Source organism: Mandrillus leucophaeus, unplaced genomic scaffold (assembly GCF_000951045.1).
Source record: "Mandrillus leucophaeus isolate KB7577 unplaced genomic scaffold, Mleu.le_1.0 Scaffold1039, whole genome shotgun sequence".
NCBI classification, from domain to species: Eukaryota; Metazoa; Chordata; class Mammalia; order Primates; family Cercopithecidae; genus Mandrillus; species Mandrillus leucophaeus.
Genome location: NW_012098532.1, coordinates 213,370 through 227,462, shown reverse-complemented (window position 1 = coordinate 227,462; position 14,093 = coordinate 213,370). Strand labels below are relative to the sequence as shown.

Here is a 14,093-nt window from a genome sequence, read left to right as displayed (position 1 = left end):
TTTTTTTTGAGAGACATAGTCTCGCTCTGTCACCCAGGCTGGAATACAGTGGCACAATCATGGCTCACTGCAGCCTCAACCTTCTGGTCTCAAAGCCTAGCTATTTTTATTTTTTATTTTTTTTGTAGAAGTGGGCTCTTGCCATCTTGCTCAGGCTGGTCTTGAACTCCTGGCCTCAAGTGATCCTCTCATAGGCACGAGCCACTCAGTGCCTGGCCTCCAGGTCTTTTCTTTTCTTTTCTTTTTTGAGACAGAGTCTTGCTCTGTCACCCAGGCTGAAGTGCAGTTGTGCTTCAGCTCACTGCAACCCCTGCCTCCTGGGTTCAAGCAATTCTCCTGCCTCAGCCTCCCAAGTAACTGGGATTACAGGCATGCGCCACCACACTCAGCTAATTTTTGTATTTTTAGCAGAGAAAGGGTTTCACCATGTTGGCCAGGCTGGTCTCAAACTCCTGGCCTCAAGTGATCTGCCCGCCTCGGCCTCCCAAAGTACTAGGATTACAGGCGTGAGCCACCGTGCCTGCTCCCTCCACGTCTTTTCTAATAAGACATTAATCCTATTCATGAGGGCTTTACCTTCATGACCTAATCACCTGTCAAAGGCCCCACCTCCTAATACCATCCCATTTCTGGTTAGAATTTCAACATATGCCTTTAGCAGGGACACAAACGTGTGGTTCATAACAGCAGGTATCTTACCATGTTTCTGTTCTAGTTGTATTAGCTTTGAGCAAGTCACCAAGAATCCAAGGGCTCCTAACTGAATATTAAGGACACCCAAACGTCTTTCTTAGGTCCATACCTCTCACTGGAGTCCCAGACCCCTATATCAAGTCCCCCCGACATCTGACATTTCACACTGAAAATGTCCAAAAGAGAATTATTGGTTCCCAACCCACCCTCAAACTTGATCTGCCCTGGTTTTCCACAGCTCTACAAACGGCACCACTCAGTTGCTCAAGCCAAAAAGCTAGGAACTAGAAACATCATTTCTGTCCCTCATCTAGTTCATCACCAAGCCCTGTTGGCTCTCTCCAAAATACATCCTGAATCTCTCCACCTATCCCCACTCCACTGCAACTACCCAAGCCTAAGTCACCTGGAATTTACCAATGGTTTCCTAACCAGTCTCCCTATTCCCATTCCTGTTCCCCAGTCAATTTTTCTTATTAGAAAATCACGCCGGGCACGGTGGCCCATGCCTGTAATCCCAGCACTTTGGGAGGCTGAGGCAGGTGGATTGCCTGAGGTCAGGAGTTTGAGACCAGCCTGACCAATATGGTGAAACCCCATTTCTACTAAAAATACAAAAATTAACCAGGCGTGGTGGCGTGCGCCTGTAATCCCAGCTACTGGGGAGGCTGAGGCAGGAGAATTGCTTGAACCCGGGAGGCAGAGATTGCAGTGAGCCGCGATCACACCACTGCACTCCAGCCTGGGTGACAGAGCAATACTCCATCTCAAAAAAAAAAAGAAAAGAAAAGAAAAGAAAAGAAAAAAAGAAAAAGAAAAAAGAAAATCACGCGGGGCGTGGTGGCTCATGCTGTAATCCCAGCACTTTGGGAAGCTGAAGTGGGAGGATCGCTTGAGCCCAGGAGTTCAAGACCAGCCTGGGTGACATAGTAAGACACCATCTCTACAAAACAAAAACAAAAACAAAAACAAAACTAGCTGGGCATGGTGGTGCATGCCTGTAGTCCTAGGTACATGGGAGGCTCAGGTGGGAGGATCACTGGAGCCTGGAAGGTTAAAACTTCAGTGAGCCATGATCATGCCACTGCACTCCAGCCTGAGCAACAGAGTGAAACCCTGTCTTAAAGAAAAAAAGGAAAAGAAAAGAAAAGAAAATCCATTCGTCAAACAGTACCCAATAATCCTTTCAAAAAACACATAAAGCAGATCAGGTCACTCCTTTGCTTAAGACCTTTCATTGAGTTCACAACACACTAGAAATACTATCCAAACTCCTCACTGAGGCCTACAGGTCCCTATGTGATTTCCAAATCTCACCCTCTTTCTTCAGGCACATTGGCCTTCTTTCTGTTCTTTGAACAATCACGCCCATTTCCACCACCAGGTCTTTGCTTTTGCTGTCCCTTGGCCAGGAACACTTTACCCTAAAATCTGAGCATGGCTGGCTCCTTCTTATCACTCAGAAATCAGCCATCTCTCCTGTGAGACCTTCCCTGACCCACCTTCTTTAAAGTAGCTACCCCCACCACTCTAATCCTATTATTTCAGAGTCCTTACCACGATTTAAAAGTATCTGTTTCCCTGTTTACTTTCATGTTGTTTGTTTCTCCTGTAGGTATCAGCTCCATGTCTGTATTTTCTCAAAAGTCACAATCGTCCTAGCACATAGTAGGTGCTGAAAAAATATTTGGAATTAATGAATAGTTTAACAGTACTTTCTTGTTTTCAAAGCCTTCACCTGGTAAGGATCTCAGATTTGGGGAGAGGAAGGGTTGTTTTTCAAGTCCCTGAAGGAAACAAAACTGATTTTAAAAACTTGAGATCTGTGTCTATCCAAATAATTAGCAAAAAGTCTGATCTATTCACGAACTAAGCTCTCCTTGACCTGCTGAGCTGCCTTTGAAATATCCTGTGTCATTGCAGGCAATAAAACAGCCTTTCTTTGTCAATATTCTCTGCTTCAAATTTCTCACTAATTCCAGCTGGCCTCGTCCCAACCAATCTGAATGACTGAAAGGCAGAGCGAATATAATTTAATCAGCGGCTCTGCCCCTGCAGGATGAGCTTGCGGTGTCTCTGTGGGCCTCGTCTCCAAAAGGTGTCCCAGGGGCTGTGATTTTGCACGGAATAAAGGAGGGCCAGCAGGAACCCCGCTCCGGCGGGGGATTCGGGCAGGCACCGGCTCAGGGCGGGGGTCCGAGGAGGTGGGAGGAGTCGGGTGGCGGCGAGGCGGGTGGGGGCAGAGCCGCAGAAAGGCGGGGAGAAGAGGAAAAGAAGACAATACCAGGAAAAAGAATAGTCGTGGTAATAATAGTCCATTGGAGGATCGCTTGAGCCCAGGAGGTCGAGGCTGCAGTGAGCCATGATCAGGCCACTGAACTCCAGCCTGGGCGACAGAGCAAGACCTCATCTCTAAAAATAATAATAATAATAATAATAATAATAATAATAGTTCATTGTAATGCCAGCTGGCCCTCGTTTTAGTTTACAAACTGTTCAAGCCATTAGCTCGTTTATGCCCCTCAACAGCTTGCTTGCAGGTTCTCATCCCCGTGTCACCGACAGGGAAATCGAGGCTCAGCAGACAGGTGGCGGCTGCGAAGGCTGCGGCTTCCCTGCCGCCTGGTGCCCTCGGCCTTTCCTGCCGCCTTCCCGCCCCTCTCCCCGCCCACGGCGCACCGCTCCCCCGCCTGATCTCCTGCCATCAGTGAGCCCGGCGGCGCCCGGCCGTTGCTATGGCATTTCTGAAGTGTCAGAAGTGCCCAGGAAGCATACAAATCGACCTGCGTGAGACAGCTCTGTGCAAAACAACTTCCAATTTACTCGCAATAATTACCACCCCCAGATAATAGCCTGTACTCAGGCGGGCGAGCAGGGGGCGGATGGGGGAAGGGAGAGAGGACTCTGAGAGGCAGGGAAGGAGGCCGGGCACAGCAGATAAACAGCCAGGCAAGACTGGGGTTTCAGGGAGAGGTGGGGGAAAGCAGAGAGGTGGTGCCCCTGAATTAGGGACTGAAGAAGACTCAGTCCTCCTAATTTGGTTCTAGAAACTCCAACGTTCTTCTGGATGGATCATATGAAGGCATTTTGTTCGATATTTACTGGGCACCTTTGGAGGTGGGCACTTTGCTGGGCACCGGGAATGCAAAGGCGAGGACTCCAAGTTCTTGTAGTGAAGTGGCTCACAGACTCCTGGGAAAGTCAAACATAAGGGGCTATGATTCATTCAACCAATACTTATTAAACACCTACTATATGTCAGGCATTGTGTTGAGGGAAAACTGGAGAACAAAACACACAAAAATCCTTGCCGTCATGAAGTTTACCTTAGAGTAGAGGCAGACAACACATTTTTAAAAAATAGCCAAAGTACTGTTAGTTGGTGTGTTCCAGAGAAATGGAACAAACAGGATCTCTAGATTTATACACATATGTAACATACATGTACATATTTACTATAAGGAATCGGCTCACATGATTATGCAGGCTGAGAACAAGTTCTGCAGTTGGCAGGCTGGAGACCAAGGAGAGCCAAGGTATAATTCCAATTTGAAGATGGATGTCCCAGCTCAAAGTCGGCAGAGAGAAAGAATTCTTCCTTACTCAGCCTTTTATTGTATTCAGGCCTTCAACGAATTGGATGAGGCCCGAGGGCACCCTGCTTTACTCAGTTTACCAATTCAAATGTGAATCTCAACCAGAAACACTCTCAAGACCCACCCAGAAATCATGTTGAATCAAATATCTGAAAACCCCACAGTCTAGTCAAGTTGACACATAAAATTAACCATCACAGTTACAAGGGAGAAGAAAAAAAAAAAAAAAAACAGGAGAGCAGGAATAACAAGTGTTGGTGGAGCAGGTGTTGCAAATTGAAACAGGATGATGGGGAGAGTTTCACTGAGAAGGTATGTTTTGAATGAAGACCTGAAACAAGTGGGGCAGCAAGCCATGCAGACTTCCAAGAATGTTCCAGGCAGAAGAAACAGTAGGTACAAAGGCCCTCAGGCTCTGGCATGTTGGAAGAATAGCAATGAGTCCAGGGTAGCTGGAACAGAGCAAGGGAGAGAATAGGAAAGAGCTGGGAACAGATCATCTAGGCTATATAGGCTGACATCAAAGACTTAGACTACAAATGTAACAAGAGCCATTGAAGGACTTTGAGGGAGAAGTGACATGATAGCTGGGCGCTGTGGCTCATGCCTGTAATCCCAGCAATTTGGGAGGCCGAGGTGGGTGGATCACGAGGTCAGGAGATCGAGACCATGCTGGCTAAAACCGTGAAACCCCGTCTCTACTAAAAATACAAAAAACTAGCCGGGCGAGGTGGCGGGCGTCTGTAATCCCAGCTACTCTGAAGGCTGAGGCAGGAGAATGGCTTGAACCCAGGAGGCGGAGGTTGCAGTGAGCCGAGATGGTGCCACTGCACTCCAGCCTGGGTGACAGAGCGAGACTCCGTCTCAAAAGAAAAGAAAAGTGACATGATTTGACTTGTGTTGTAACAGAATCCCTCTGGCTTCTGTGTGGTGAATAGACTGTGTGCATGGGAGGGCGTGAGGGGCAGGGGCAAAGTCATTAGGAGCACTGTTAGGAGCAAAGGAGCAGTTAGAGTACCATTGCTGTAATCCAGATGAAAGCTGATTGGAACTTAGACCAGGGTGGCAGCTATGGAGATGATGATAAGTGGTGGATTCTGGATATATTTTGAAGGTGGAGCCAAGAGTATTTGCTGATGGACTGGACATGGGGTGGGATGGAAAACAAAAGGAGTTGAAGATGATCAAGGAGGAAGGTGTCTTGAGGCAGGCAGTGTGGTGTGAAATGGACAGTTCAAGTTCACAGGGATTCGGGAGTTAAGTTGGGCTACACCCCTGCCCTTCTTAGCTCTGTGACCTTGGGCAAGTTGCTTGCCATTTCTGAACCCGAGATTCCTCTTCTGTAGGAGTGCATGGGGCTGTCGTGAAGATTTAATGAAGTGATTATGTAAAACCCCAATTCCACAGCTGGCACAGACTAGGTGCTTCCTGAGCACTTGCTGCTCCCTTGACCTTCCTTTTCTGAGGAAGCTGGAAAAGCCTTGTAGCGGAGCTGAGGTTGGAGGCAGCTGGGGAGGATGAGTGGGGCTCTGTTAGGCAGAAAAGAGGTGCACAGGGCTCATCCTTCACAACAGGTAGCAGGAAATGAAGCCAATGGCCAGGCAGGCCTTAGTGGAAGTCTCGGGGTTGGGGAAGGCTGCAGGAGGACAGGGTGTGGAGAATGTGGACTGTGTGATGGAAAGAAAGTCCTGTGTAAGGAAAGGGACCCCAACAGGGAGGCGTAAGGGGATGAGAGGTCCACCTTCCGCCTCCCCAGCTCTGCCTTGGACCAGTCCCAGCCCAGAGGACCTTTGAAACCTTCTGAGTTACGGGATGAAGCAGGTCATAACTATGGCACACAAAATTCCCAGCGCGCCGAGGAGTTACTGAGGTTTGTTTGTGTGAATCACACAGCAAACACCTGGCTTGGCCACTGGCCAGAACAGGCCTTCCCCCACAGCCACACACACACTGATTGCAAACATATGGCCCCCAAGGAAGAGACTCTCCAAAAGGCCTCGCAAACCATCTTTGCATTCTGGCCTGAATCACCCCCAGCCAAGGGCCTGCCACCAGGGGCCCCCTTACTCTCTTACTCCTTGTACAAAAGCATGAATCCCTCTTATATGGGACTGTTAGGCCCACACTGAGGAAACCCTACCCCGCCTCCAGAACCACAAACACTAACCCCTCACCTCACGAGAGACTCTGACAGACTCTGACATCAGACTGCCTGGGTTCCCATCCAGCTCATCCCTATTAGTTGTGTGAACTTGGACCAGGTTCTTGACCTCTCTGAGTCTCATTTTCCACCTCTGCGAAGAAGGATGTAAATGATACCTCCATCACAAGCTTGATGCAAGGCTCAAATGGGATTATCCGAGACTAAGACTTAGGGGCTCTAAAACATTTGGGTTTTACTTTGTCCCCTGCACCCCCTACTCAATACTCCCATTATCATTATGTGATTCAAAATAAAAATTTTACCAAACTGTAGAGGGTAAGAAATGCTCTATAAGTTCCTGCCAGAAAATAAAAAATAATTTTTTTACAAAAGGGAAAGAAAGTCTAACCAAGGTCTGCTTTTTCTTGTGATGACTACTTTGACTGAGTTGTTTGAAATCTCAATTATCATATTATTTTCCAAAACACTTTTGTTGTCATCCCGCTTTATAAATGCCCTAAGCATTTTTAGTGAGCAGTTAGGCCCCAGAGAATATGGACTTGGAAACTGTAATTGGAAACAACATTCTTGTTGGCCAGGATCAGCTAACACTCAATAGAGTTTACTAGTTTTTGTTTTTTTTTTTTGAGACAGAGTTTCGCTCTTGTTGCCCAGATTGGAGTGCAATGGCAGGATCTTGGCTCACTGCAACCTCTGCCTCCGAGGTTCAAGTGATTCTCCTGCCTCAGCCTCCCAAGTAGCTGGAATTACAGGTGCCCACCACGCCAGGCTAATTTTTTATATTTTTAGTAGAGGCGGGGTTTCACCATGTTGGTCAGACTGGTCTCGAACTCCTCACCTCAGGTGATCCACCCGCCTCAGCCTCCCAAAGTGCTGGGATTACAGGCATGAGCCACTGCGCCTGGCCTAGAGTTTACTATTAATAGTTGCCAGGGAGTGTTCTAATACAGTTTATCCTCACAACAAACCCTATGAAGTTGGTACAATTATTATCCCCTTTAACAGATGGGAAAGCTGAGAATCAGGGGGGTGAATTGACTTGCCCACTATCACAGCTAGTGAATGTTGGTGGGGGGTTTTGAACACAGGTACTCTGGCACAGAGGCCATATTCTTTTTGTTTGTTTGTTTGTTTGTTTGTTTTGAGATGGAGTCTCACTCTATTGCCCAGGCTGGAATGCAGTGGTGCAATCTTGGCTCACCACAACCTCCGCTTCCTGGATTCAAGCCATTCTCCTGCCTCAGCCTCCTGAGTAGCTGGGATTACAGGTGCTCACCATCACACCTGGCTTTTTTTTTTTTTTTTTTTTTTTTTTAGTATAGATGGGGTTTCACCATATTGGCCAGGCTGGTGTTGAACTCTTGACCTGAAGTGATCCGCCCGCCTCGGCCTCCAAAAGTGCTGGGATTACATGCATGAGCCACTGCGCCTGGCCCAGAGGCCGTATCCTTAACCGCTATGCTGTAGTGTCTCTTCAACAGTTAGATCAAACCATTGCTACACAGATAAGAGCCTTGTATTCCAAAGGGGCTGAGCTGGGTTAAGAGAGTGGATTGGTTGTTTGGGTAGCTCTCCTCACAGCTAGAGACCCAGCCCCAAGTCTTCATCCTAGCTGCAAGATACAAGAGTGCTCAAATTGGCAGTGGTGCCGCCCTGTGTCCTTCTGAGGGGAGGCATCTATAAATGAGATGTTTTAATCAAATGTTTTCTAAAGGTTCTTTCAGTTCAAGGAACTGAAGTCTCAACTCTCCCTTAGGCCTGCCAGCTATCTTCTCCTATGGGGGCAAGCAGGCTCTTTGCAGACCCTTTCACTCTGTCCTCCCTCAAATAGCGGTGTGCATCAGAGTATCCTCAGCCCTTGCCTTTCTCACTCGGGGGCATGGCACGCCTGAGAGACCTCATCCCTCCAGGGCTCCAGTTACCTTCTTTATCCTGATGCCTAGTCCGAACCTCTCCTCTGAGGTTGAGAACCATCTCTCCAACTGCTTCCCAAGGCCCTCCTCCTTAGTGTCTCCCACGTGTGTACCTCGCCCTCCACCTGCAGTGTGAACTCAGTGGGTGTCTTTTCCCGGACCTCTTCCTCTTTTCATGTTCTTTTCTACAAATGGCTCTGCCACCTACTCATCCATTTGCTTAAGCCAGAACTCAGGCAGTCATTCTCAAGTTTTCCTTGCTGTCACTCTCCACATCCCATCAGTCACCAAGGCCTGTCAATTTTACCCCCTACAAATTGCATGAAGCCAATCCCTTCTTTCTGTCCCCACGGCTATCTTCCTAGGCCAAGCCACACTACCTGAGCGATGAAGTAAAAGGCAAAAGCCTCCCGTGGCCCTCTCTGCCTCTATTCTCTGCTTCCACCAGCTGCTTTCACTGGGCAGCCAGAGAGAGCTTTTTAAAGCAAAATTTAGCCGGGCGCGGTGGCTCATGCCTGTAATCCCAACACTTTGTGGATCACCTGAGGTCAGGAGTTCGAGACTAGCCTGAACATGGTGAAACTCTGTCTCTACTAAAAATAAAAAAATCAGCCAGGCGTGGTGGCAGGCACCTGCAATCCCAGCTACTCGGGAGGCTGAGGCAGGGAGAATTCCTTGAACCCGGGAGGCGGAAGTTGCAGTGAGCCAAGACGTGCTATTGCACTCCAGCCCAGGTGACAGAGGGAGACTCCATCTCAAAAAAATTTAAAAAAAAGCAAAATCTGGGTATCGACCCCCCTGTCCAGAACTCATGGATGACTTTATTTCTGTTTGGATTAAGTCCAAATTTTTGTACATGTGTAATGAGACCTAGTGCTATTAGGCAAATCATTTTACAGGATGGGTTCTGGAGTCCCTATAAACCTCAATTCTAATGCCAGGCCAGCCATTTCATAGCGAATGTGACTTTTGGTATCCTTTTTAACATCTTGAATCTTCAACTTTCTCATTTGTAAAGTGGGAGAACAGTACCTCCCTGGTACGACTGTTGTTAGGGTGAGAGAGGAGAGAGGGTGTGTAACCTGCTCAACTTGGTGCCCTGCACGTAAGCACTTTAACCACTTGCTGCCAATTAGACCTGGTTATTATAAAGTTGTCAGTACCAGTAATATGATTTAGTATTGATTTAATCAACTAACGATTACTAATTGTGATTAATATGATGGATTTGTTATATTGTAAGTTATTACTGTGAGGTTATGATGATATTAATTTGGATTTTGTGATGATTTCTCCAGCCTCGCCTCTTACAACTCCCCCTCACCCCTCTTCCCTTGCCTCTACTTGTCATACACCCTCACTCCCAAGTTTTCTCATTTTCTGCCATCTCTTCCTGGAAAGTCCTTCTCTCCCCAACCTCTGATTCCTCCAGCTCCCTTTTGTCTCTCTAAGTCCCTTCAGATGCTTAAGTCAGCCTAAGGCACCAATTCCTCTGTGAAGCCTTCCCAGACCCTCCCCCTAGACCCGTGTAGGTGTCCCTTCTATGGGCCTCCAAGAGCACCTCGTGCTTCCCTTCTCAGACCACCCATCACAACATATTTGTGATTGTTTACTTGTCACAGCCCTGGACTTAGGTCGTCAGTTTGACAAAGAGCTCTACGTCTTACCACTGTATTCCAAGCTCTTAGTGCTCTGCTGGGCACATGGCCGTGGTTCAATAAATGTTTGCTGAATGAACAAGAGATCAACCTGGCAGCATTCAGTGCCCCACCCCATGACAACCTGTCCCCCTTCAAGGGGGTCTGAGGCCCCAAGCCAAACCTCTTCAAAGCCAAAAGCTGCTGTGTCTGCCCTAGAAGTATTTCTGTCCTTGAGTTCATAACCTTCTCACTTCCTGCGGGCTTAGTGAAGGTGTGGACATTTTTCTTCACCAGTAAGATGGCAAATAAGCCCAATTTTTCAGGGTCATGGAAATTCACTGCAAGGAGGAGCTTTGTAAACTGCAAAGGGCTGCATGTAGCACTTAATGATGATCAGACACAATACATTTATTGCTCTTTGGCTCAACTCTTGTCAAGACCCCATGCAGACAAGGGCCCTCCTGTTTATACAGCATTATCTCTAGCAATCAGGTTACAATTGATTGACATTATCACTTTCTTTATGTTTGGCAGATTCCCAGCCTGCAGCAACATGCTGGTCACCATAGAGACCTGAGAAGCACCCTCATCTCATTGGTATCATATTTACAAACCAACCCTTAAAGTGGATTATTTTGCAGATGGCTGATCTCATCTATTCAGTGTTGATTCTATTAGTTCCAATTTCAGAAGGTGACATTTTCTGACTTTGTCCCCTTAAGCACAAACAAAAACTATGGATTTTTGTTTTTGTTTTCAGAAGAGAGAAAGTACAAGGTGTGCTAGGGGAACAGCAAGGAAACCAGACAGATGTGGGGGCGGGTTTGTAGGGGAACTGCTGGATGTACCTTATTAATTTGTTCATTTGTTCAGCACCCACAGTGTGCCAGTGAACAGGCTAGGTGCTGGGGATAGAGTGGTGAACAAGATGAGCCTTATGCACCTCACAATCTCCTGGGGGAGACAGACAAATAGACAATTTTAATACAATGTGGCAAATTCTACGATGAGAAGAAGAGAGAAATGGTGTGCGTGAGGTCCCTCACTTTCCCAGAGGTTTCCCAGGGGAAGCAACGTTTCAGTTGAGACCTGAAGGATGGATGACAGTCCGCCAGAAAAAAGTTAGTGGAGCAGGGACTAGTAGGGTTGCAGAGTGGAAGAAAAATGTTCATGTGAGAAAAAACGGTGTCCAAAGAGTCTGAAAAGGGAACAGGGTGAATTTGAGGCCCTACAAGAAAATCAGGAGACCATCCAACAGGAGATGCCCAGGGAGCAGGTGGCTGTGTGGGCCTGATGCCCAAGAAAGAAGTCGTGGTGGTAAACAGAGACTTGGGATTGCAAGCTACTGTTGTCTTTCTATTGAAAAAATAGCTGAGCACCACACTGGGGAGGCCTTGCAAGGACAGCCCAAGGAATCTGAACTTGATTCTACAGGCAGTGATTTTGAACAAGAGGGTTTGAAGAGAAAGTGACATATGTCAAGCTGAGCTCTAGGGAGTGGGCAGCAGCCTGCAGAAGAGGGACTAGGCTAGGTGCACAGAAAGTAGCCCACGGCAGAGGTAGCAGAAGGAATGGAGGAGTGCCCATGTGAGGAGTACTGAGGTGGCACACTTGCCAGAATCAGGGCAGCCTGCTGGGTCTCATACCAGCTGGAACCAGCTCCTACCAGCTCCCAAGGGCCAATTGTTAAATCTTCAGGAATTTTCTCAGCATTCATTAAAAATGAAAAAAAAACATATCAATATTAAAAATATTTTTGCCAGGCATGGTGTCTCAGGCTATAATCACAGCTACTCAGAAGGCTGATGCAAGAGAAACATTTGAGGCTAGGAGTTCAAGACCAGCCTGGGCAACATAGCACAATCCTCTCTTGTTTTGTTGTTTTGCTTTTAGAGACAGGGTCTTGCTTTGTCACCCAGGCTGGAGTGCAGTGGTGCAATCATAGCTCACTGCCACCCTGAACTCCTGAAATCAAGGGATCCTCCTTCCTTAGCCTCCCAAATAGCTGGGAATACAGGCACATACCACCTTGCCTGGCTAATTTTTAAAAAACATTTTGGCAGGGTGCGGTGTTACACGCCTGTAATCCCAACATTTTGGGAGCCCGAGGTGGGTAGATTGCTTGAACTCAGGAGTTTGAGACCAGCCTGCACAACATGGCAAAACCCTTGTCTCCACAAAAAATACAAAAAAAAAAATTAGCTGGGCATGGTGGCGTGCGCCTGTAGTCCCAGCTACTCAGGAGACTGAGGTGGGAGGATTGCTTGAGCCCAGGCGGTCCAGGCTGCAGTGAGCCAAAATCAGTGCTGTGAGACCTTGTCTCAAGAAAAAAAAAAAAAAAATTTTTTTTTTTTTTTTTTTTTTTTTGAGACGGAGTCTCGCTCTGTTGCCCAGGCTGGAGTGCAGTGGTGCGGTCTCGGCTCACTGCAAGCTCCGCCTCCCGGGTTTACGCCGTTCTCCTGCCTCAGCCTCCCAAGTAGCTGGGACTATAGATGCCCACCACCTCGCCCGGCTAGTTTTTTGTATTTTTTAGTAGAGACGGGGTTTCACCGTGTTAGCTAGGATAGTCTTGATCTCCTGACCTGGTGATCCGCCCATCTCAGCCTCCCAAAGAGCTGGGATTACAGGCTTGAGCCACCGTGCCCGGCAAAAAAAATTTTTTTTTTGTACAGGTGGTGTCCTGCCATCTTACCCAGGCTGGTTTCGAACTCCAGGGCTCAAGCAGTCCTCCTGCCATGGCCTTTCCAAAGTGCTGGAATTACAGGGATAAGCCACCATGCCCAGCCAAAAAATTCAAAAAACCCACAAAAAACATATATATATATGTTTTGACAGAGTGAGACTGTCAAAAAAAAAAAAAAAAAAAGGTAATAAATACTAAAATCTCATCACTTCCTAATTATTTTACTACATTTTACTATTCTCTATGATGCCCTTGAAGTTATTCACACCTGTTGTATCTGCATGGTAGAAATGCTATGTAATGGTGTGCTACGTGCATCTCCTCCCAACTCCTTGTTCAGTGACATGTTGGTAGCCTCAAATCAGCCATGGAAATTGGCAAACACTACAAATCAGAACTTGGTTAATTGTTTTGGTGATTGTCTAGTTAAGTGATGGAGAAAATATTTAAAAACGCAGGTTAAACTTAGAAATGTGCTGTCACTGTAGCCATTACATTGTGAATTGTACAAAAAAATTGCCAAGGGTGATGGCATGTGCCTGTAGTCCCAGGGGGATCACTTGAGCCCAGGAGTTCAAGGCTGCAGGGTGCTGTGATTGTGCCTGTGAGTAGCAGGGTGCACTCCTGCCTGGGCAATAGAGACCCTGTCTCTAAAAATTAAAAAAAAGTTAAAAATTAAGGAAATATTCTTTCAGTATTCAAGAACTATTCTCCAAGTCAGCAAAAAAGCTGCTTACATCGACAGGTGAGTTGAAGTTCCAACATATATGTCTTTGTTGTTTCACTTTTGTCTTATTTGTTAATGCAAACAAAAATATCAACCAATACTCTCATGGGAGCTAACATTCTTTTGTCAATTGCAACCATAACCATAGGTTGGCTGTGGATATGAAAGTTTGGCAAAAGTCAATAGAAGCATTCTGTGAGAATCAACTGGCTACATGGACTTCACAATGGAGTATTTTTAAATTTAATAGTATTTTATTTATTTTTGAGACAGAGTCTTGCTTTGTGTCACCCAGGCTGGAGTACAGTGACACGATCTTGGCTCACTGCAACCTCCGCCTCCTGGGTTCAAGCGATTCTTGTGCCTCAGCCTCCCGAGTAGCTGGGACCACAGGTGCCAGCCACCACGCCTGGCTAATTTTTCTATTTTTAGTAGAGATGGGGTTTTGCCATGTTGGCCACGCTGGTCTCCAACTCCCGACTTCAGGTGATCCGCCCACCTTCCAAAGTGCTGGGATTACAGTTGTGAGCCACCGTGCCCAGACCCTTTGGGCTTTAAAATTGATGTTTGTGTTTGGGGAATTTTCCAGGCTAAACAACCTGGAGCAGATGAGTGGATTTCCGATTCGGGAGAGAAAGTCGTACCTGAAAAGACAGCATCACTCTTGGATATCCAGT

At 47.0% G+C, this 14,093-nt stretch overlaps 1 protein-coding gene across 1 annotated transcript in view; it reads left to right on the top strand.

The window, feature by feature from the left end:
- The window catches only part of PIN4 (peptidylprolyl cis/trans isomerase, NIMA-interacting 4), a 107,642-nt gene extending 95,844 nt beyond the window's left edge, over positions 1-11,798 (top strand). Inside the window, exon 4 of the mRNA XM_011979227.1 lies at positions 10,541-11,798. Coding sequence (XP_011834617.1) covers positions 10,541-10,630 — 90 coding nt within the window. The 3' untranslated portion in view covers positions 10,631-11,798. The remainder of the gene's footprint in view (positions 1-10,540) is intronic.
- The last annotated feature ends 2,295 nt before the right edge of the window (positions 11,799-14,093 follow it).